The following is a 24,078-nucleotide window of genomic DNA, read 5'->3' as shown; positions in this document are numbered from 1 at the left end:
TGCCAGCCTCAAAACTTTTTGTTCAGCAATAAAGCAAAGGAGAGCCTCGCAAAATGAATCGCTCGGCTGTTTCCGAAGTAGGCTGCCTGCGCCGCGGCGGGCGAAGCGGGGTTATAATGGGACTTATTAAAGGAGCCGGCGTGGTTCAAGGAAGGCTTTTCCTGGGTGCCAAGGTCACGCGTGAAGCAGGCTGAGCAGAAGCGAGCGCAGCTAACGGCAAACCCCCTTCCCTTGATGAGCAAAAAATAACGGGAAGCTGGGATGACCCCGTTACAGCCATCCCCGAGTCGGAGCGTGGGATGGTGGAGCCGATCATCTGCCGGCTGCGGTCGCTTGGGCAAAGCCCTGGTTGTTTCCCTCGCTGTGTAAGATTTCCGTAAATTATCCTTGATTTGGGGCAGTTGAAGCAGATGGGCAGCAATGGGCTCGGCGGTTTCCTCTGTCCCCAGGGAGGGTGACCTGCGCGGTGGGCACAGGCTGTCACCCTAATGATGCTCTCACCCTCTTGCGCATCCCTTGGCCCCGGTGCGCCCCAACTCTGCGACTTCTCCCTTTTTTTTAGGCTATTTCCATTTTCTACAGTCTCTCCGCCATATAAAAAATAAATTACTAGATCAGATGTGCAAACAGACCTTTCTGCACGACAAGGTCCTGGTCCTTGCGTTGTGCCCCAGGAGCAATAAAGGCCTTCCTAAATAATTAAGCAGCTAATAATTAACCGCGCTTCCCTCCGTGCAGTATTTGCCGCCGATTTTTTACGCAAAGGAAAATTTCAAGCGTCCTTTTCAGCGTGTATTTGTTGCATCGCAAGCCCTTGGGCGAGAGGGAGCTGAGCAGGGGTGTTGGAGCTGGATGGAAGCATCCTGCTCCCCGTGCTGGCATCCTGGAAAGCACCGACCGTTGCTCCCGAGCACGATTCCTGCGCTGCCAAGGCAAATCTCTGCCAACCTTTCCCTGGAGGAGAAGGACCAGGTAGCAGGCGAGGGACCCCTCAAGCCCTGAGATATGTTTTGGGCTTATGGAAAAAAAAGGTCCTAATTAATATTTAGACGTTGGTGGAGGGGTGCAGCATCCGACCCGCTCGTTTTAAGCATTGTTTGTGGTTGTGGAGCCTTTGACAGGGATAAATTGTGCCTCTTTCCCCTTTTCCATCAAAGGCTGGAATTTCGAGCGGGAGGCGAACGCTGTGGAAAACACCACGGGACCGCTTGGCTGTGGATTCCTTCAGAGGAGCAGGGAGGAAAAAAAAAAAAGGAGTTAGGCTGTAGCCCCCGCTATTAATCATAGCTGTAATCATGCATTTAATGAACATGACAGCTCCCGCTCCCTCCGGAGAGACGCGTCGAGTCTCACGGCTGGGTTAGGTACAACAATCACTTCTCGACGCTCGCGCTTGATAACACCGAGAGCCGCCGGAGCAGCCAGTGTCGGGGTGGGATGATGCATTAAGAGAAACAACCCCGTTTGCACGGGCTGTGTATTTCCTTACAGATGATGCGCTTCAAACCGACTAAATCATTAAGAAGAAGGAAAAAAAAAAAAAAAAAAGAAAAGCAGAGAGAGAAAAACACCTGTCCCTTATGCAGGGTATAAAATATCAAGCCTGACGCCGCCGTGCTGGGTGTAATCAGTTAAAAAGCCCTTAATGTGCAGTTCTTGATGCTCTCCCCAGCAGCTTTTATTTTTTTCCATCCTTTTTTTTTTTTTTTTCCCCTCCCCCTGTTGTTCCCGCTGCCTTTGAGCGTGCATATGGGAGGAACTTGCCGTGCCACTTCTTTAAATCTTTGCAGCGAGGGACTTTTGCAATTACAGAGGAAAACGTAATACGGGATGGGCGAGTTGCCCTCCTGATCCGACAGCGTTGCTGCGTCCCGACGCTGATGCTCTCCCCGGTTGGAGAGCAACCGGGGAGAAAAATGGGACAGATTTGGGACTGGCATCTGTCCTGGCAATTAAAAGTGTGTTATGTCTGGACCAAACGAGAGTCCCAGAGATCCGAGTCAAGCTCTGGGGGCATCACTTCAGCTTTTTGTTTCATTTAGTCCAGACTGCAGCAAATTTCAGCTCCTAATTTTTTCATTTAACCCTTGTCCAGCTCTCCGGTGTCTTTTGCTCGGCCCTGGTTTCACACCGCATGGGTTACTTCGATAATACAGGTACACCCTGAATCTCCACTGTCTGCAAAATATCAGATGCTTTGTATTTATGAATGCAAATCATTTGGTAGCGGCTCTAACTGGCCATCCCGAGTCGGTAACCGCTCTAAAAATCAAAACTTGGGCTCCTTGGACCTCCTTAAAAGGTCTGAGACATCCGACCCGCTCTCTTACATCTCCTCCCTTGCTGCTTTGATGCTCGCAGAGCCTTGCTTGTATTTAAACTTCTTTTTGCACGACGCAAAGGCTTCTAAAAATACCATCGTACCGGAGCCTGAGTTTCCTTCGTAAATCCCAATCGACGGCGAAATGTGTAATTATGAAGCTTCTTAACCGGCAGCGTTATGCAGCCGCTGGGCTGTCTCCTCCTGGGTAAATATTTAGGTGGTTTTCTAATAGTTCGGAGAGGATTTGCATGCGGGGTGAGTAATTAGGCGGTGGGAAAGCGTAGATGAAGGGTTTCTTTGCCAGCTGCCAGTCTGAAGCTTTGCCAGACCTGGTTGGCACGCTGGCCAGATGCATCTCACCCGGATTTTGCCACGGATGGGACCGGCTCTCAAGCGGCTAAACTGCCTGCGGGCTGCGAGTTAATTCACAGCAAGAGCCCGTAATGGGAGATGCGCATCGCCTGTCCACGTATAATAGCATGACTTCTTGCCAGAAGATAAAAGCTGGGCAAAAAAACCCCAAACATTATGCCATGGATGTATTTTTGCCATATAGAAATTAAGAACCAGTGGCATGAGGCTGTTGCTCCCTTTATTTCTTTACTTATCTATTTATCTCTTTAGTGATTCCTCCTTTCTGGCCAAGATGTGGTTGTCAGGCTGCTTTAACTAAAAGGATGGCACACAAGCACGGGAGCGTGTTTGTCCCCGAGAGTCCGCTTTTGTGCCCGGGTATTAAATATTTAGAGAGATTGTCTGCTGCCCTGGGGAGTCAGCTCCTGGTATAGCCCGTCCTGCTGAGCTTGCTTTAAGGAGCAGTAAACATAATTGCGGAGGGCTGAAGGATGCTCTATCCCTACCCTAATGGTCGGACTTTAATTTGGGTCTTTCTCCCTGCATCAGTTGGGAGGTCAACCTTGCTTGAGCGCGCTGGCCTCTTAACCCACGTCCTCGCTAAGAGATGCTCTGCGGCATCTTCGGAGCGACCCGAAGTTGATGTGCATTTATTTTAGCGCTGAAAACTAGTTGAAAAGATGCTCCTCCAGTGAGGCAGCTCTGCGACGAGGGGGAAGCCAAAAAAAAAAGAAGCAAAAAACCCCTCAGCGGTGGCTCAAATGCCCGCTTGATACTCGACGCGCTTGCGGCAAGCTCGAGTGAGCTCGCGGCAAGCTTGAACGCGCTTGCCGGTGAGTTGCATGGAGCTTGCTCGATGCCTCTGATCGACAGGCATGTGCCGCCCGTGCCGGCACCGCGCCTGCGCCAACTGCTTTTATTTGCGGAGGGAACAGATGGGGCTTCGCCGACGCCGGCAGCCCGAGTGACAGCTCGCATGCGGGGAGAGCGCGGTGCCGCGCTATCAAATTCCACTCGCTCACTCCCCAACACGCCCGGGCTGGCAGGTGAGTGACTGAGCTGCTCTCATACCACCTGGAAAGCTGAGATACAGCCTTTATTTTCGATTCATTCTTTCCTACACCAGTCAAGGACAATTTAATAATGTGCATGCACGTATCGGAGGTAAGCGCTGGGTTTCCCCGGCCGGCTGCAGGGAGCAGCCAAGCCAAGCGTGGAAGTTTGCTGGACCGATAGTGCAAGCGTGCGAGTTGCCTTGAGGGGTTTTTTGGCACGGTCGGGTGCCGAGGGGAAAGGTCCCCGCTGTGTTTGGAGCTGGCAAGGAGCCCTTTTGCCGTGGCTGGTCTGGAGGTGCCGGCAACGTGGAGGTCCGTAAAGAGCATCCTCACCTATCTGCTCTCTGGGAGCTGCTTGCTTTGGGTTGAGCAATAAGATCATAGAATCATCGAATGGTTTGGGCTGGAAAGAACCTTTGAAGGTCATCTAGTCCAACCCCCCTGCCATGAGCGGGGACATCTCCCACTAGATCAGGTTGCTGAGAGCCCCGTCCAACCTGACCTTGGATGTTTCCAGGGATGGGGCATCGACCACCTCTCTGGGCAACCTGGGCCAGGGTTTCACCACCCTCATTGTAAAAAATTTCTTCTTTATCTCTAGTCTGAATCTCCCCTCTTTTAGTTTGAAACCATTCCCCCTTGTCCTGTCACTACAGGTCCTGCTAAAAACTCTGTCCCCATCTTTCTTACCAGCCCCCTTTAAGTATTGAAAGGCCACAAGAAGGTCTCCCCAGAGCCTTCTCTTCTCCAGGCTGAACAACCCCAGCTCTCTCAGCCTTTCTTCACAGGAGAGGAGTGCCAGCCCTCTGATCATTTTTGTGGACCTAAGATACTGAGGGCCACGTGAATTCCTGCAAAATTTTATGATTCTGAGCAAATTATCTATGTTTTTTTCTCTGTTTCCAACAGCGAGGTTGCACTGTACGCCCAGTCCTGGCTCCTCTCCATCCGGCTGCCTGAACAGATCAGCTACGAGCCGATACATCGCCAGGTCTGTACTCGCGGGGAGGAACGGAGCGCTCCCCCTCCGGATACTGCACGTGATTTATGCTCAGGAGGGGGTCAGCAGCTTGAGACGCAGCTATTTAACTGACTGTTTATTCGGTGAAGCTCTGACCGCTGCTTTTCCCCCAGCCTCTGCCACGAAGTGCTTTTAAGCTCAGCGGAAAGCTGTGGTTTCTGCTTGGAAAAGGTTTGAAAGATTATAGTGGATAGCAACACCTTTCTGCGAGCAAGGAATGCCAAATTCTGTTCGGAAAGTCCCTTTTTAAATCAACTGTATTGTTCTCAAGGGGTATTTTGGGGTTTGTTTCCCCGACTCAGAAGCCCATCCCAATTTAACCCCGCAAACCTGCAGGTTTTCCTTCTCGCCGTCCCGGCCGCAAACTGGGAACCTGCCAAGTGGCAACTTTAAAGCACCGAGTATGGGGGAATGACGGCACGTTGCCGCTGTTCAACACCCTGCCAGCTTTCTCCTTGCCTTTTTTTTTTGTGCTACAGATGTGCCACATATCATTGTGTCCTTAAGTCTGAGCATTTGCAGACAAGTCCCTCTTAATTGTAGTAGACTAAAATTTATTCCTCAAGTATGTCTGTTCCAGATGTCTGTATACAGACATAATGCCAGATTCTAGCTGTATTTTATCATATCCTACCACTAATATCAACTAATTTAAAATGGGCTGGCAGAGTGAATTGGTGCCAGAGTCCAGCTTGCAAATGCTTTCTGTGCAGGTCAACGTGCTGGTGACCTGGCCGGGTATCACAAGTGGCCGAGGTGTTGACTATGGGAGAGCCTTTTTTCAAGATCATAATTTCAACAAAGAAATATTCTTTTTTTAAAGGCTTGCCTTGTGTTAGCCTTGGAAGCACCTCAAGTACCAAGAAGCGATTTGTGGTGGGGCTTGGTGTTCCCCCAAGCCATTTGTGACCAAAGACGTGGTGGCATTTCTGATGCTGAAATGGGGCTTTCGCATTCAGCATTGTGGCTGTATGAAGTTGTCTTTTTCTCATTGCGTTTTAACTCGAGAGCTGCAGACAACCAATAATTATAGAGGTAAAAATGTGCATTCCCCTCTAAAATTGTTTCCTTGAGTATTTATCATGGGCAATGTGAGATCCTTAGACCTGTGGTTCTCACACCATGAGGACCAAGACTGTGGAAATACATAAATATTATGTTATATTTATATATTATACATACATTAAAATAATTTTATATATAAATATTTATCCTTAGTCTCTAAGGAAGCAATGCATACAACTATCCAGAGAACCTCAGGCGAGTGGCTTTGTTCGCCCCTATCCAGAGCACTGTGTCCTCTGCAAACTTGAGTTGACCATGCTGTACCATCTAATTATCTGCTCGGAGGGATCAAACGTGCCCTCCATGGTGTTGCATTCACCTAGATCTCAACACTTCCCCTCTTCCTCCTGGTCCCATACATCTCTATAGCTGCTGGGTAATTACCTCTTCAGCTGGAAGCTTATGGAAAACGTGGGTTAAGCAACTTTTGATATCCTTAAGTAACTTCTAGTGGTACCAGGCAATTAATAGTGAGTTTTTCTGATATTTGGTGTTACCTTATGTTCCTGCGGCTGTCACGTAGGCCCTCATTCATTGAGGTCCACAAGCAGGTGCCCACTTGAAGACCTTGAATAGCCCTGGGGAGTGCAGCAGGCCAGCTGGCAGGGCCACGTGCTGAAGTGCCTTCTAAGTTGTTCAGCGTTTGCATCCTGTGCTGCACGAGCCCAGCATGGGAGAGGATGTTTTCTGTCTCACCATGTTCCCCGAAACTGCAGGAAGCTCTCTCCATGCTCATAAAATCATAGGAGAGAATCACGGTCATGGAGGTGGGAAGGGATCTCTGGAGAGCTCTGTCCTTCCTCCTGCCCCAGAAGGCCTCTTGTCCTTCCAACACATCTCTCTGAGAAGGTCTGGTTCCACCTTCTCTACACCATCCCATTAAGAAGTCACAGAAGACAGTAAGATCCCCCTTGACCTTCTCCTTGCTGAGCAAATCAGCCTGTGGCCTCTGCTCAGATGTCCTGTGCTCCAGCCCCAACCATCTTGGTGGCCTCCACTGGACGCACTGCCATCCATCACTGTCTTGTACTGGGAGCCCCAAACTGGACCCAGTGCCCAGCTGTGGTCTTGCAAGTGCCAAACAGAGGGGATAGATCCCCTTCCTCATCCTCCCGGCTGCATTCCTGCTCATACAGCCCACGGTGTGGTTGGTGTCATTACCACAAGGGCACCTGGCTGACTCCTGGATGCCTTGTTGTTCCCCAGGGTTGTCTTCTGCAGAGGTGCTTTCCAGGCAGTTGGCCACAACCTGTCCTGCTGCATGGGGTTAATTCTATACCAAATGCAGGTGTTTCCTGGGAGACTGGCTTCTTCTTGCAGATTTTTAAAGATTCAGAGTGAAATTGGCCAAAAATCGAAAAGACCTAAGAGCTTATGGCCCAGCGTGATCTTCCTGAATATCTCACTCTCTCTTCAAAGTGAAACTTGGGCTCCTCTGTGATTTCAGGTGCTGTTGACCTGTCTTCTCTACGTCATTGTTGCGTTGAAGTTGGAGATGTTACCTGACCCTGTCTATCTTTCTCCATTTAGCCGTGCTGTTCAGCGAAGTTTGGCCATCATTCGTCAAGCCAAGCAGAAGAAAAAGAAGAAGGAATACTGTATGTACTACAACCGCTTTGGCAAGTGTAATCGCGGGGAGAGCTGCCCCTACATCCATGATCCGGAGAAGGTGGCCGTCTGCACCAGGTATGGATGGACACAGCAACCGCATGCTTTGGCCCGTCATGGTAGACTGAGCCATTGGTTGGCTTTGCTGCTTGCTCATGTGATATTCCCCAGAGAAACAACCCAAGAACGGAGGTGTAAGACCATGAGAACAGCTGTTCTGGGTCAGGATCTGCCCAGCGCCGTTGGGCTGGCAGGTACCTACAGGAGGAGGACAAGACGAGGCACAGAGAGAAGGGCTCTTTCTCCTGGCTGGGACCTCTCAGCTTCTGGCAGTGAAGCCCTGCAGCCTGGTAGCGTTTGGTTTTCAACTGCCAGAGGTTGCCACCAAACCATCATCATGTAATAGTCAGCAGTTCTTTTTTTTGTGAATTTATTTAGTCCTTTCTTGGACCTTTCTATGGCAATGGGTTGCACAACTGAATTACGGACTGCATGAAAAGTGCTTCCTCAACCGCCTGCTCAAGTATTGCTCTGGGTGCCTCCTCACTCGTGGTTCACGAGAAGGATGGAATAACCATTCCCTGATCACCTTCTAGGCACCATTTATAACTATACCGTCCTCCCCTCTCTGTCCAAACTTCCCAGACTGGAGAATCATAGTCTATTTAATCTCTTCTGGTAATTTTTCTCTAAATTTACACAGCATTTTACACCTACTAATGCTAATAAAGCATTGCACAACCAGCCTCCAAGTTAAATACACACGTTTTGGTTGTTCTGCACGGGCTGTAGGGATTACAGAAATCTTTATTTCACAGTTTGGAGGCAGATACCATCACCAGGACGTTTACATCTAATAAGTAACCTTCCATATCGTAGTACAGAAGGTCTAAAAAAATAAAAAAGTCAGAGTAGTGTTTTAAGCATTAATAACAAGATGAAATCAACATTTCTTAAATATATGAGAAGAATAGTCCTTAGTCATTGACTTATTGCTGTCAGGTTGAAGATGCCATCAGGGTTTGCTGGGTGGACTTTAGAGGCTAAAACGTTTAGCCAGTCCCCAAAGAGACCGTCTGACTTGAATGATTTTGTGGGTCCTGGGTAATACCTGGTACGACATCGGAGCGGTGCAGATCTGAGCTGAGTGAGTTGAGAGCCTGCCCTAAGCACGCACCGGGTGATTCCTTCTAGCAGCGTTTCTCAGATCTGCTCGGATCCGTGCAACAGGTTTGAATCCTTCAGCCTGTGACGCCATGCAGCTACGAGACTTGATAATTTATTACAGGAGGACTGATTCATGTTGCCAGCTCATTATACCTGCCCAACAGTTGATTAAACTATATTATTAGTCGTTTAAAAAGTGTAGAAAAGCCAACTCCACTGATGAACTCCTTGAGTAATTTCTCCGTAAAATTGCTGCTGTGCTAGAAATCATTTGGAGGTTGCACAAAGCTCGATGGGAGACCATATAGGACAGAAAGGTGATTTATTTTTTACTGATTTCACTCGCTCTCACTCATTCTCCCATAACACATCCTCACGAGCACCGAGGCACATGTGTCCAAGGTGTCTGGTCAGGATTACTTCTGGTGACAGAGAGGACAAGGGATGCCGGCTACTGAGTCCTCACTTTGAATCCTTAGTTCTTCTTATGTTGGCGACCAAGTCTGGTTTTGGGCTGTGCTCCTTGCATACTTTTAGGACAACGCCGATTTACTCCCGGTCTTGTGTCTCCTTACCCTGGTGCCTTCTAGCTCCAATCTCGTTCTTTAGCTTTCTGTTACCATCTCTTAATTTTCTCCATCTGCTATTGTTTTAGGTGTCCTTTATTTTCCAGATGTGGGTGTTTTGAGGAGGTGCACGTAGCTATGCTGTGATCACAATCATCTGCAAACCTAGTTGCCATCAACCAGCTGGTTCTCACGTCTGCATGTTCCCATTCCACTTTGTTCAAACCAGTCTGAATTTGATTTTATTTTTGATGAATCTCTCCATGCTCAGCTCTAAATTTACCCAGATTTTATAAATAAAGCTGGAGGCATATTCTGTGCTCCAGAACCTCCCTGCAAGGTTATGCAGCTCAGAATATGTACCCCTGGCGTCTGCTTTTGGGGGGGGGTTTGAACCAGCGCTCTTCCCATGATAACACGTGTGTTTTATTAATCTGCTGTCACACTGGTAGCTCCCAGGAAAACTTCTGAGTCCAAACATCCTCAAGTACTTTGGGATCTTGGTTTCTGTTGTGTGCCTGTCTCTGCTTCTCCTGGTTGTTGGCCACTCACATCTGGAGGTCCTTCTGGTGCTTTATCTGGCATCTGGTGTAATCAGGGCTGTAGGAAGGACCTTTCTCCTTCTGGGAGCATCATCTCTAAACCTCATGGTACCGGCCTTGCTCTGCCTACTAATAAGCAGCCAAATACGATGAAACAGCAAAATCTATCAGCAACCATTAGCTGCTCTTCTAAGAGGAAAGTCCTGTACCGATTTAGGGCGTGAAATGGGATTTAACAGTGAGCTCGGCAGCAGTCGTGCGTATTCACAACCTCGGGGCAAACACGGCAATGGGGCAAGGCAGATGTTCAATGTTTAAAACTGCATGTTTTGCGACCCACCTTGTGCTCAACCCTCTCCTTCTGGTGTATCTACAGGTTTCTCCGTGGAACGTGCAAGAAGACGGATGGGACCTGTTCATTTTCCCACAAGGTGTCCAAAGACAAGGTCTGTATGGCTTCCCAACGAGCGCGGTGCGGCTGTATGAGCGAGCGGACCTACGCTGGTGGTTGTAGGGAAGTCTACCTCATTGAGTGCTTCCAACAGAGTTCGTTTCTAGTTTGCTTGCCAAGCTGTGCAGGCTCATGATGGGGTTGTGAGAGCAGAGCGTGCCTCTTCAACCGGTGCGGTGAATCGGTAGATGAATGCATTAAGCAGCAGATTGGAAACCAGAGCACCTGGAGCTGTGTTGGGTAACGTGCGTTGGGTTAAGGAGTGCTTAAACTCCAGAGATCGGAGAGAAAGAGCACAGGAGTAGCATTTATATGCGTCTAATCCATAGCTACCTCCGTAAGATAACCCTTCCCTCTAAATCACCCTGTGCTGGGGTCGGAGGAGGAGGATGTTTTAACATACAAGAGCCTGGAGGATATAAATTAACCTTTCTAAAAAGCCAGACAGTGAAAGCGGGTGGCAGAACGGCTTTTGAGTTCATCATCATTTTCAACCTTCTTGATGTATTTGGGGCTCCGCGTTTTTATTACACAGAGCAAGGTGGAAAAATAATTAGGTTTTCTTTTAGTGATTATCAGTTGACGATTTAGCAGATTAACCTCCACTCAGTGGCTAGGATCTCCGGTCGGACGTAGCTTTGGAGACCTCAAGCGTTGAAGTCGAGGTGAAGTCGGTGCTGAAGGTTAAGTGTAGCTGCGGGTCCTTCGCTGAGCTGGGATGTACTTCAAGCACTTATTTACATTTCAGTTTTGTCGGATGGATTTTGTCAGAGGATCATTTCTCTGCTACAGACAAAGGATCACCCAGACAACAGCAGTAAGGTTAATCCCACCGGGATATTGAAACGCCAACCAGAGCGGTGTCACTGTGTGGGGAGTGTGGGGAGCTCTGGTGTCAAGACTCCGCTGTCGGGACGGAGGTGCCAGAAAGCGGGATGCGAACGAGGACAGGTTTTCCTGGAGAAGCCCATAAGGCTCGGTCTTTCATCATGTCGCTTGATGAGTCTGCAGCCCCCCTTGGCTGTATTTCTGGCATGTCATTTGTCGAAAGCAGCTTTGTCAAAGCGTTCACGGCTGTGCCTGGCGCACGGCAGGGACCAGAGCTTGCCTGAGCCGTTCCGGATCTGGAAGCGCTGCTTTTAATTACTCAAGTTTTGGTTATTTAGCCCGTGCCCTGTGAATTGTCCTTATAGCACCTTCTTCTCCCCACTCCCTTCGAGCATCACCATCCTCCATTCCCCATCCATAGCATCATGTAGGTAATTACAGGGCAATTACTGACCAGTAAAGGATTTAACCCAGGGGACGTCAGGTCTCATCAGCATCTGGGACAGGACCTTTTCCGACAGCATTTGCCTTTGGGCACGCGGTTTTCCTGTCTCCCTTTCCCTCCGTTTGCCTAAGGCACGTTCGTCGTCAGCGGGGAGCTCATAAGTTATCCTGGCGGTGAGCAGAGTCGCTCTGAACGAGGCACAAAGCACCATATGTTTTTTACATGTATCTCTCTTCAGAGTCACTTAATCACAAGTATATAAAATAGAGAAGATAGACTGGGGACAGCTGTACTCCCTGACTCGTGGCATGTCAAAGGAGGGATGGGGATGAGAATTGATAGAAGGAAAAAGGGCTGGTTTGGTTTTTTTTTTCCTTCCTATAACGTATAGTTAGACATCAGAAATACAGAAGCCAAGAAAGAAGAAGGTTTTGCAAAGGGACTGGCTGTTGGTGTATCCAGAATGGTTACAATTAATGCAGATTCGGAGTGGACATGGGGCTAGCGACTTCTTTTCACCCGAGTAAGTGCTGTGAAGTGCTAACATCATCACACAACCCACTGCCTGCGCCTCTGAGCCGAAGGATTGATACTCATCCAGACTGCACGGAACCGTTGGCTTACGTCTGTACCGGCAAGTTAAATGGTATTTCAGCAAGCGCTGTAGCTTGGTTTTGGTCCCAGGGCAAAAACCTGGGTGAGACTTGGGAGTTGGAGATGGCCAAGGAGCCGTTGTGGTCAACGGTTTGGCCGCAGCCGTGTCCACCAAAGAATGCGATGGCTGGATGCGGATGGGTTTGTGCCAGCTGGTCTCGGTACCCAGGGATATTCCTCGGCGTGTTTAATTTGCTGGTGGAGATGTGGCCTCAGTTTCCCCTCCAGAAACGCCAGTGTGTCTTGATGCCTCAAGGAGGACCTCAAGTTTTTGACTTCTGGGCTCCATTTTGGGTGGATAGATGGAGAGTGATGGCTACAGCGTGGTGTGGAAAACTCAACCTTTCCCCCTTAGCAGCACCTCGCCGGTTAGGAATCCAGGAAGAATAACGATAATATCATCGTGGTAATAAAAGTGAATTAAAAAGGAGTGGCCATGCCAAAGTCTCTTGCAGAAGAACCGGTTTGCCGATGACATTTTGGGGACAGAATCCCTGGGGAGATGTCCCACGGGGCACACGTGGCCTCTGCCCATCTCGCCTTCTTCCTGAGCAGTTCGCCGCTACCGAAGCATCATCTAAACCCAAGCTGAGTCGTTAAATTAACAAGCCCACAAACGAAGCGGGCAGGTGCCAGCTCTCTTACATGCCTTAGAAACAAATGCTTTCGGAGCACGTGTTTCTGGCCATGCACGCCGCGCTCCGTGGGGAAGGAGGATTATTTTTTGCAGGATTAGGTGCCCCGAGGGCGGTTCAGAGGTCTCCGCTCACCACCTTGTCGTCAGCACGGGCTGGAAGAGAAACAACCTCCTCTGCGGAGTTCAAGCCTGTTTCAGGGTGATTTATAGCTGCGGGGATGCTGCTACCCAAAGCGGGAGGCGACTTTGCTTTTCAATTCCTGTAGCTCCCTGTTAACCCGCGTGATTACTAGCAAAGGTGGCGTTAGCCTCATTTATCAGCGGCGGAGAAAGGCAGGTGAAGTCGCGCGGCAGAGGAAGGCAGCCCTTTTCCCCCGGCTCGTGGGTTTTTTGGAGCAGATCCCGCTTGCTCCTCAGATGTGGGACTGGGGAGGTGGCTCGGTTTCGGCTCTTTGAGTTGGGGTTTTAACGCGATGAATGATTTTCTTTGTGTGGTTAATGACGATGGGGTGTTGGCTGTGGTTTGGGGGTTCCTGGTTTTGCTGATGCCGCGTTAGTTGACTCTAGATTTCACTTTGTGGTTATGGGGTGGGGGGGGGGAACCCCGCAAACTCCTCATCGGAGGAGCTTCAGGTTACTGTCGTCGTGTATCTCACCTTGGTGGGAAGTCACCAGGGATGGGGCCCCGTGCCCGGTCCAGGAGGTGAAGAACCAAGAGCCTGGGTGGGCTTAGCTATTGGCTTGAGGACAAAACTCTTGCTCAACCTGGGGGCAATCCCGTGCCTCAGTTTCCCCACTGAAAAATGGGGACAATCCCTCTCTTTTACATGGGAACGCTGCGTGGGTTCAGCTGTTGCGGCCACAGGGAGCTTTTCCCCATCCTAAGCAGCAAATCCTTTGCTCCAAGGAGAGGATGCTCTCCAGGGCGGAGGGCTGCTCCAGATGGGCACGATGGTTTGCAGATGCTTTCAAAAACCAAACTGTCCCTCTGGCAATGGAAGAAGGAGCCTGGAGGAGAGGGAAAGTTGGTGGTTGGGGAATTTTGCTCCGCAGGGCAGAGGCCTCGGCTGAAGAGCATCCGTCAAACCGATGCGCAGGGAATTTCTCTGCGACGGGGCAGAGCCACCGGCGCATCCCGGTGATTGAGAGAAACCGGTAAATCTGAATGAATGGGTTTGTGAGTGAAGGTTAGCGAGAGGCTAGGACTCGGGCAACCGCCCGCTGCTGCTACAACAGCTTTTCCCCTTGAGGAACTCGAAAAGAATCAGCATTTTTCTCCCTAATAGAGCTTCAAAACTCTGTTGTGAGCAATTTGGAAATTCACGTTGAGTTTCGGGTTCATTAGCTGCTGGCTCCAAAGCGTGTACATAGTCAAAGCTGTCTAATACGGACGCACCGCACCAGTGCCTTGAATTAATGTTATTGTTATTTGTGTGGACGTAGTGGGGTGCAAACAAGGTTAATTGAAATGAGAGTGCTGCTTCCTCTTGATAATGGCTCAGGCTTGACAGCTAGGAGGAGTTTATTTTTGTAGAAGAGCTGCCTTTATTATCCATTTTTATTAGAGCTAATTTGGGCTCTATATCAAAAACTACATTAAGGGAATCATTTACGGTCACACCACCACCACCAAAAAAGATAGCCCCAGAGCCCTGTCCTTTATGTTAATGTCTGCAGTTAAAAGACAATTAAAAATAAACTCTTCTCTTTTAAAGCACCCTTTGTTTTCTTTCTTCTCCGCTTCCCCCTCCTCTCTATTTCTCTCTTTCCCTCAAGTGAGCCAATTTAGTTAAAACCCTAATGTGCCCTTCAGGGAAAGGGATTTTTCCGGATAGCCTCGGCTGTGCTTATTGCAGAATTGTAAATATTAGTTTGGGGATGCTCGAACCGGCAGGACTGAGATGCTACCGGTGAATGGAGGGATCGATACTGCGCCGAGCAGTAAGGAAATTTGGCGTGTAGGCGAGCAGCGAGGGATTGAGCAAGAGGAGCCGGATTGTCGCGGCGGCTTTGGGAAGTGCACGTTCCTGTTGGCGGCTGCCTAGTCTGGTCGGGAAGTTGCCTGCGGTAGCCGGTGAGTTAAGGACGCTGAAATATCGCAGCAGGCTGGTAATTTGTTTTTAATTATAACAGCTGGCAGAAGGTGAAGTTTGTGGTTTGAGGACAATGAGGATCCTTGCTTGTTCGCTTTTCCCCGTCGGCTGTCGCGCTGCTAAAGCTCGGGAGCGGGGAGCGCGGGAGCAGGGCTCTGCTCCGTGTATCCGACCGCTCTCCTCCTCGATGGCTCGCGGCAGGAGCCCGGGCTCTCCTCCTCCTTTCCCTCCCTCCTGGGACATCCCTCCTGCAGCATCCCTCCTCCAGCACACAGGGACAGGCATCGTCGCATCACTCGCAGCGCTTGGGGAGTGCCAGGCTGATGCCTTGGCATGATGCAGCCCTCCCCAAAAATGCTTGCGGAGAAGCAAGCGCTTGTTTTCCCCCTTGCCAGGACCCACCTTCTGGAACCTTTATCTAACCACGTGCTGTGCATCCTCCAGCCATGTCCATACCCACGGAAGAGCCAAATTGGGGGGGGTGGGGGGTGGGGGAACCCCCAGGATGCTGTTTTGGCCCTTGCAATGGCCAGAACTCCCCATGGGAGAGGGCAGCCGGGCTGGGCATGAAGCCCTGCGCCGCTGTTCCCATCACAGCCGCTGCATCACCCCTTGGGTACGGCGTTCTCGGTCCTCGGCCACGCGATGGTGCGCTCGGCTTTGTGCCTTTTGCGAGCGAGGAGCCCGGGGAGCAGGCGTCCCTTCTCTCCTCTTCAAGGTTAGTCGGGAGCGTTGGCAGAAGATGAACCTGCCACGTGCATCGTGCCAGCAAAGCCCCCGTGACAGCAGAGTTTATTACGATTCCTGCATCCCTTCCCCCTGCCGTACAGAGGCAGTTTTCTTTCTGGTGGCAGTTTCATGCTTTCCACCCACTCTCCAGCATCCTGAAGGATGCTAAGGCAAGCGCGTTCGCCCCCTGCGCGTATATACACTGGGACCACGTAATGTCAGGGAGCTGTGCTGCAGGAGACCAATAGAAGAGCTAAAAATACCTCTGGGACCAGTGGCTGGCAAAAGGCGTATATTTATTTTACACATGTCATGGTTTTATTTCAGTTCTGGGTGTTGGAACGGTTCCTAATCACAAGTCGGGGGGGAGCACTAATGGGTTTCTCATCCTCTGCCCTTGCAGATGCCGGTGTGCTCCTACTTCTTGAAGGGGATCTGCAGCAACAGCAACTGCCCGTACAGCCACGTCTACGTGTCCAGAAAGGCAGAAGTGTGCCAGGATTTCCTCAAAGGCTATTGCCCCATGGGAGAAAAGGTAAAGAGGGGACCAGCTCTCGGGGTCCTGGGATGGATGCGCCTTTGCCGAAGCCACGAGCTGTTTTTCGCGCGAGCTACGGCACCAAAGGGAGTCGTAGAGCTGGAAGCTGCTGAACACCTGGATGTGATGAACAGCAGTCCTGTGCCTTTCCAAAGGGTTATGGGCAAAGTGGCTTGGTTGCCTTACAGGCAGGAAAAAAAGGAAACAAATCAAAAGCTGCAGCTCGCAAACGTTGTGCTGGTGTTTCCCCGGGAAGAGCCTCCCCGGGACGTCCACATTACCGGAGTCCGGTGCCCAAGCCGATAGCACCTGCCCTGCAAATTGCTCAGTTAAATAGATGAGAACTGAAGGAAAAGGCTTCTGAGTCCCTGTTTTACCTAGAAAAACTACAGACATTAACGCTTATTTTGCACGCTGGCTCCGTGATGGGTTAAAACTTGATCTTAGGTCTTGTGGCTCAGTCTTAGCAGCAAGACCACCCTTCCTCACCTAGCCCGCAGCAACTGAGCCTCAAGCTGTGCCCAGAGGACCTGGGGGCTTCATGGAGCCTACCACCAGGTCCTGGGGGCTCTCTGGTTTAGATCAATGCAGTGAAGTCCTACACGGACTTTATGTGCACCCTGGGTAGACTTGCAACCCCATCCGTGAGCTTACAGCACCCTACGTAACACGCAGAGCCCGAGAGAGAGCAGCTTTCCTGGAGCGAGGCCTTGAGCTGACTGCCACTTGCAGGTTTCCAAAAGAATTTTAGAGCTGTTGCGTGCAAAAAAATGAAATTTCGAGGTTTATCTGACATCTCGTGGGTCCCCGATTCTTCGTAAGCATCAGGAGAAGCAGGCGGCAGCAAGCTCGGTTCCTTGGTGGCACGGAGCCATGCTGCAGGATCTCACCTTTCCTTGCTTCATGGCTAAAGGGAGAGGGTTGGCTGCGCTGGTGTTCCCCTGGGAATCAAAGTGACCGTCCTATCTGACTCCTCTTTGCTGTTTTTCATTAAATTAATAATATTTTTGCCTCTTAGTGTGAACCACTCTTTGTTTAGTAGAGCATGTGGTTTTCTTTTGGATCCCATGAACAAGATACGGGCCACCTTTGCTTGGTTTCTCCAGCTGCCATCTCAAACTTGCGAGAGCAGCGATGCTGTCACATCAGAGTCCCCAGGCAGTCGTAGTTCAGAAGGGGCAGCCACTCAATTTGTCACCAGGTTTGAACAAAGCAAAGGTGGACTCTGAGATTTATGGAGATGATGCTTTTCTGCTGTAGTTGAGAGCTACCAGGCTTTTCTCTTCTGGGCTGGCTTAAGTGGTGGGATTTCTACTCATCCTTGACCATGCTCATCCTTTGACCATTGTGTCCAGCAGTAATTCTCCCCCTCTACTGTGCTCTGGTGGGACCGCCCCCCCCCCCCCCCATACAGCTCTGGGGTCCCCAGCACAAGACAGACATGGACCTGTTGGAGCGGGTCCAGAGGAGGCCACGGAAATGATCAGAGGGCTGGAACCCCTCTGCTATGGAGAAAGGCTGAGAGAGCTGGGGTTGTTCAGCCTGGAGAAGAGAAGGCTCCGGGGAGACCTTCTTGTGGCCTTTCAATACTTAAAGGGCGCTGATAAGAAAGATGGGGACAGAATTTTTAGCAGGACCTGTAGCGACAGGACAAGGCGGAATGGTTTTAAACTTTAGTTTAGAGGGGAGATTCAGACTAGAGATAAGGAAGAAATTTTTTACGATGAGGGTGGTGAAACCCTGGCCCAGGTTGCCCAGAGAGGTGGGAGATGCCCCATCCCTGGAAACATCCAAGGTCAGGTTGGACGGGGCTCTGAGCAACCTGCTCAAGTTGAAGATGTCCCCGCTCATGGCAGAGGGGTTGGACTAGATGACCTTGAAAGGTCCCTTCCCACCCAAACCGTTCAATGATTCTATGATTCTATGATTTGCTGTGCAACGTTGGCCTGTCTCTATGAATCCAGCTGGAGGATGGGACCCATCCTCTTCTCTTGGTCTTCTTCTCTCTGGGGAGTTTGCTAGTCGCCTCTAGGGCACGTTTGATTTGGAAGAAAACATCACTTCAGTGTCCTGGCTTGGTTCAGCTGCTTCCACAAGCTGACAGCAAGCAAACAGGAGGAGGCAGTGAAAGCCTTCTCCTTGAGCTGGAGACTCCAGGTACCACGCTGAAAACACGACAGGAACTTTTGCAAGCACTGCTTTAAATCGGCTCTTCGGCTGAAAAACTGAACCGCTAATGAAACAATCATTTTGTTTGCCTCGAGTCTGCCAGATTGCAGGGCACCATCCCAAATACGCCCCCGCGGGCCTATGGAACGATATTATTTTATTGCATTTAATAGATAACACGTGAAGAAGTGTCTGCCTAAGCATGGTTTTGCTTAGACTTGCTGCTCCTGGAGATTTCGAACTCCCTCGTGATTTCGGCGGCTTTTCACTGGGGAAGTTGCTGGGATGAGCACTCAGATGCTTGGATCCGGTGCTGCTCAGGGCTGGAGCCCCAAAGGGCTCTTCTGCTTTTCTCCATCCCTGTAGCTCTCGTTGGCAGAGGTACAACCCAGCAAGTGAAACCGTAGGTGCTCAGCACCCATCACCGAGGTTGCATCGTGCAAAGCCACCAGCCTGTCCCAGAAACCAAACGCAACAGCGGACGGTGCCTTCTGCAAGGCAAAGCCATCCTTTCCCGCGGAGAAACCGCTACGAAGCAAAAAACAGGCAAAAGGAAGGGGAAAAAAGCCAAAAGTGAGAGCTTTAAGGAAAGCAGGACATCAGCAGGAGTAGAGGGAAACGCTAATAAATTAGTCTGTGCCTAATTACTTTTTGTGGCAGCGCGTGGAGGGGACTGCGTGCAGGATAAACACTTGCTCCGAAGGAAAACACAAGCATCCTGCCGCCTCCCTCCAGCACAGTGCTAGCCACGCAGGCAGGGTCCCTACAATTATTTTTAAAATATTCCAATTTAAATGAAAATATAAAAGAGATATTTAGAATATTTATTCTATTAGTAAAAGTGCTTACCGTGTCACTTTTAGAGTGTCAGAAAAGCATTCTCCTACAGATGATGGATAGCAGCCTGTAATTATATATGGGGAGAAATTGCTGAGCGGGCCATATTTAACTGGGGAGGAGAAATACCAGCTTGGGCCATTAAGGGTTAATTTTATTCTCTAAATAATATAAAAAGTGCTGAGTCCGTGCCTTTGCTCAAAGTAGAAAGTCCTCAAATGGACCCCGGAGAGTTTATAATATTCTACTGAATCAAGTAAAAATGTTAACCTTGCTTCATAAAACGATGGCTTGTTAAAGATGCGCAGTCCCTTTTCTTTTGAATAATTTAGGACGGGAGTAAATCTTCTCTCATTCTGCCTCTCCCTGTCCGAGGAACGGCGAGAGCCATCTGCCTGTGGTCTGAACCACAAAGGGCGCGGACGGCAAAGGTGTGCAACACTGGCATAGCATCCTCAGAGGATAAACTCAAACGAGGATGGCCGGTAATGAGGAATTTAGGTTCTTTTGTGCTGGCGTTTGGACACCGGGCTCTTCTCCCAGTTGTATTTTCCTCTCTGTGCTCCCCTGAAGAAACACAATTTCTGTTTTTTATCAGACCTTCATAAAAAATGTCCATTATTATCCATAATTTATGGCATGTCGTTGGCAGTGTCGCCTCTTAAGTACTTTCTAGAATGTCTTGCAGGATGCTCAGGCCAAGTTGATGGGCCTTTGACTGTCGTAACTCCGACTGCGCAAGCTCTTTGTACAAACAATGCCGGGACTGGCCTGCTCTGGCTTTATCAGGAACTTGGAATAAGTGAGAAAGCTTTAATTTTGCATTCCCAAGTCCCTTTTTCAGGAACGTAGACTGTAGAGGGTAAAGGTCCGTCCGCCCTTGGGGGAGAGGGAACAGCTCCTGTACGAGAGCATGACCACGTCCTTCGTTAAGGGAGTATTACCCCCAATATTAATCATTTCCAGGAGGGAGCTGGTAGCAGAGCCAGAACCTCCATTTCCAGCATCCTCACTGGTTCTTCGGTCGTGGGTTGAGAAGTTTCTCCACCCTGTGTGTGCGCACTTGGACCTACAGCTTCCTAAAGGGAGTGGAGGAACCTGCAGGTTCAGCTTGGTGAAGCAGTCGGTGAAATACGGCTCCAAATAGCTCTGCTGCCTGAATCATCTCTAAACACAACGTCATACGTGTCTTAGCTAAAGCCACAAAGCGATGCCCAGCATGGAAATCTCCTTGCTGCCTTGCTTGGAGCTCCCTGACCTTCTCTGGCACCATGAAACGGTCACGCTGGGTGAGGCTGGTCCCTTTGGGCTGGTCACCTGCACTGGAGGAAGCCCAAAGGGGAAGTGGGAAGAAAGGGAGAAATGGGGCCTCTTGCAGGTGCTCCCCAGGGTTTTCCGAAGAAGTTTTAATGAGCTGCTCTACGGTAAAAGCTCCTCTCTGGTTCCCCGTCCCTCCTCCCATACGGGTCCTCGTGCCTGCATCTCAGCTTGGGGCATGGGTTCACGAGGAGAGGATGGGGTGATGCTGGTGGGCACAAGGGATGACGTAGCACCAGCGAGCGAAGCTGTGGTGGCACGTCCCTCAGGGCTAGGGAGAAGCAGGAGGAGATGTGGCCTTGAGCGGGCTGCGTGGGCAGTGAGCCAGGAGGAGAGATGCTCGGCTTGTCCGAGAGGCGACTTCTCTGCCAAGTCTCTCTCCTTGCTGAGCCCACGCTTGGCTCCTGAAATAATACCCAAATAATATGAAATAATATGAAATAATATGAAATAATACGAAATAATCCTTGGGCCAAAGGAGCTCGTAGGGTGATAACGTGCATTGCACGTCGGGCCGCTGTTGTAGTATTTGATGGCTAACCATGGGCTGAGATCTCTGCGTGGCTGAGAGCTTGGACCTGGGAATTACGGCAAGCGCTTGCATTACATCCCTAAACGACCCCAAGGAGCAGGTGCCTTGAGATTTGCTTTCCAGGCACAAAACGTGACTTATTGGGGAGTAATCTGTATTTGTAAGAATCGTGGCTAGGGTCGGTTTTGGTGCTGGCGTCCTCCAGCCCTCGCAGCGTGTCAGAGCAAAGGCAAGCAAGTCAGCCTGGTCCCCTCTAACTGCTGCATCTGTAAAATTGTTTTGTATTAAATAAGCTTTTCCCCCATGGTGTACATTAGCGAGCGTGCCGCATTAAATACCTATCTTCATGTTGTTTCCATCAGCTGCCTTGAAGCCTGTGGGTAAATTGTTCCCCCGTGGGAACTGTTAAGCAGGAAGACACAGTGAGATTAAACAACGAGGCTACCGTGAAAACGCATGGGGAGATGTACTGGAATAAATCACGGGGATTGTGTGCTCTGGTGTTTGCCAGCAACTCATCGTTCCGGGGACCCCGACCGGCACGACCAGTCCCGTCCCTGCCGATGAAGCTTGACCAAGGGACCCGCCATCGCAGCAGGGATGCTCATGGTTGACCTGTGCTGAAACTGCCCGTCGCTCTCTTAAAATCCATCTTTTCGGTCCTACTGAGTTGCTCGGCCAACAGCCTTTCACCAGAGCTCTGATTTGCACCTTATCCACCTAAAATATCGGCAATGCTCGTACTAGCAGGGGCAGGTGTGGTTAGCGTGCCCTGCCCGAGGAAGTGCCGCTTCCTTGGGAAAAATCATTTTCCAGCCCCAGGTGGAGCGTGGTGTTTTTCACAGTGGCAGCTGCTTGATTTTTCTGTAGAAAATTCAAATGCGGGGACTTTTTCTTAGCTGACACTTTGTTCTTGTTTGCGTTTCTCTAGCCTGATGATGCGTTAGGTTGGTATTTTCTCCTTTTCTGGTGGAAGTGGTGGAAGTTTTCTGGTGGAAGTTTAACAGGTTCCCACCATAAACTTCGTGCACGTGTCTGATATGTTAAATTTAACACATTTCTTCAGGAAAAGCCACATGAGCTGTGTTAGCAGCAGCTAACAGTTAAATGCCTTCAGGGTTTTCTCTTAATTATCCAGTGCTCCGTTTGTGATGGCGAGTGGCAGCCTGGGGTCCTTGTTCCCCTTAATCTGTTATCACAGAAAGGTAAAGATCAACGCTGTTCATATTGCATGTTCTCAGCTGGTTTTGGTTGCCTGCTGGCTGTAACAGCGTTTTTCTTTTCTCACAGCCAACAGCCATCAGATGTTGGCTCTTTTTTCCCCCTGCTTTGGTCCCAGGTTGACCCCCAGCCAGCTCGCCTTTTCCTTGAGCACATGCAGTCATTGAGGAACTTACCTGTGCACGTTCACCCAGGTAGTTGCTGGCTGATCCCCAGCTTTGTAATTCCACTCCACCTCCATCTTTCATCGAATCATAGAATGGTTTGGGTCGGAAGGGACCTTTAAAGATCATCTAGTTCAACCCCCCTGCCATGGGCAGGGACATCTCCCACTAGATCAGGTTGCTCAAAGCCCCATCCAGCCTGACCTTGTAGACTTCCAGGGATGGGGCATCCACAGCTTCTCTGGGCAACCTGGTCCAGTTTCTCACCATCCTCATCTTAACAAGTTTGTTCCTCATGTCCATCCCAACCCTACCCTCTTTCGATGTAAAACCGTTGACCCTCGTCCTGTCACTGTAGGCCCTGGTAAAAAGTCTCTCTCCATCTTTCTTATAAGCCCCCTTTATGTATTGAAAGACCACAGTAAGGTCCTCCCAGAGCCTCCTCTTCTCCAGGCTTCTCCAACCCTAGCTCTTTCAGCCTTTCTTCCTAGGAGAGGTGTTCCAGCCTGCTGATCATCCTGGACTTCTGTCCCAGGCAGTCATGGTGGCCACCACAGCACCCGTCACATATGGTGTGGAGGTAAAGGACACTGGCTCTCCTCTTCCTGCAGCATCAAGAGACTTTGTGACAGCAAAAAGCTTGGACGTGCTTAATGGCAGAAGCTTCTTGAGTCTAGCAAGCGTAAGAATCGCAGTGAATTACTAAGCTGCATATAAATCCTTTAAGAATAATTTCTTGCTTCTCCATCCTGCTGTTCTGATCAGTTGTGCTCTTCTCCCCAAGGTCCCCACTGCTGTGGTTGGGCTAGCGGTGGGACAGGAGCTGCTCTGTCCTCTCTGCTGCCATTTCAGAGCTCCAACCTCTGCCTTAGAGAAGAAGCACGTGGACAAATCTCTGGATGAAAAGTCCATCGAGGGTTGTTAAACATCTGGCTGTGGAAATCCTGAAGGCCCAGACTACTCCTTGATCTCATCCCTCCAAAACTGGTACTGGCCGTGGCCAGAGAGGATCTGGGAGAGGTTTTGGATGTGTTGGGGGTTGTGAAGGGAAGCACCCCAACTTTGCAAACAGCCCTCTCCTTTCCCTCCAGGTGTGCTAGCACTGAGAAAGGCCATGTTTTGGGGCTGAGTTTCTTCCAGATCAGTTTTCTGGGTGGCAGCCTCGTACCTGTGGGTCTTCAGCATCACATCAGTGGGTCAGCAAAGGTTTGCTCCTCTCCTGGAGGCCCTTCAGATACTGTGTGAGACCTTAAACAGCTCCTTCATGCGGATCGTTTGGCCCACGCTTTTAGCTTGGGACTGACTAAGAGGTTTCAAATGCAGATGATTTTTCTTTCAGATTGCCCCAGGCCTGATGCCTGGAGACAACCAGCTGCGGCAGGAGCAGATTTCCTGGCTCGAAGCGCTCATCTCCAAACTCCATGACGTTGTTATGCTGAATTAGACCCAATCAAGCGGAGAAGCTCCTCCATGCCCAGCTACTAGGGGAGCTGTTTGAAGTGCAAGAAGTCTTAATATAAAACCTCTCCTCTCAGTATTAGCACAGGGAGGGATACGGGGAAGGCTAAGCTTTGAGCCGTCCCACATTTTCTATGTCTTGGCCGTACCTCCACCTTATTCCTCTTATGATCCTATCACAACTGCTTCCAATTTCCTCTCCCCTTTGATTCCGAGAGAGCTGGTGGCAGCGGGACATACTCGGAGCGTTGGATAGGGAAGAACAAGATCTTGTAGGTGTGCAGGATCTGGCTGGACCTGAGCA

At 50.1% G+C, this 24,078-nt stretch overlaps 1 protein-coding gene across 2 annotated transcripts in view; it reads left to right on the top strand.

Annotated features, from left to right (window-relative positions):
- Nucleotides 1–24,078, top strand: part of ZC3H3 (zinc finger CCCH-type containing 3) — a 181,733-nt gene that overhangs the window by 132,070 nt on the left and 25,585 nt on the right. The window contains exons 6-9 of one of the 2 annotated variants that reach the window (XM_075495372.1): nucleotides 4,642–4,723; nucleotides 7,349–7,504; nucleotides 10,078–10,147; nucleotides 15,942–16,073. In XM_075495372.1, coding sequence (XP_075351487.1) covers nucleotides 4,642–4,723; nucleotides 7,349–7,504; nucleotides 10,078–10,147; nucleotides 15,942–16,073 — 440 coding nt within the window. The remainder of the gene's footprint in view (nucleotides 1–4,641; nucleotides 4,724–7,348; nucleotides 7,505–10,077; nucleotides 10,148–15,941; nucleotides 16,074–24,078) is intronic. The other variant, XM_075495373.1, reaches the window with a different exon arrangement.

This window comes from Mycteria americana, chromosome 2 (genome assembly GCF_035582795.1).
Source record: "Mycteria americana isolate JAX WOST 10 ecotype Jacksonville Zoo and Gardens chromosome 2, USCA_MyAme_1.0, whole genome shotgun sequence".
Taxonomy (NCBI): domain Eukaryota; kingdom Metazoa; phylum Chordata; class Aves; order Ciconiiformes; family Ciconiidae; genus Mycteria; species Mycteria americana.
The sequence above is the reverse complement of the archived record's forward strand: the minus strand, read 5'-3'. Positions and strand labels throughout refer to the sequence as shown.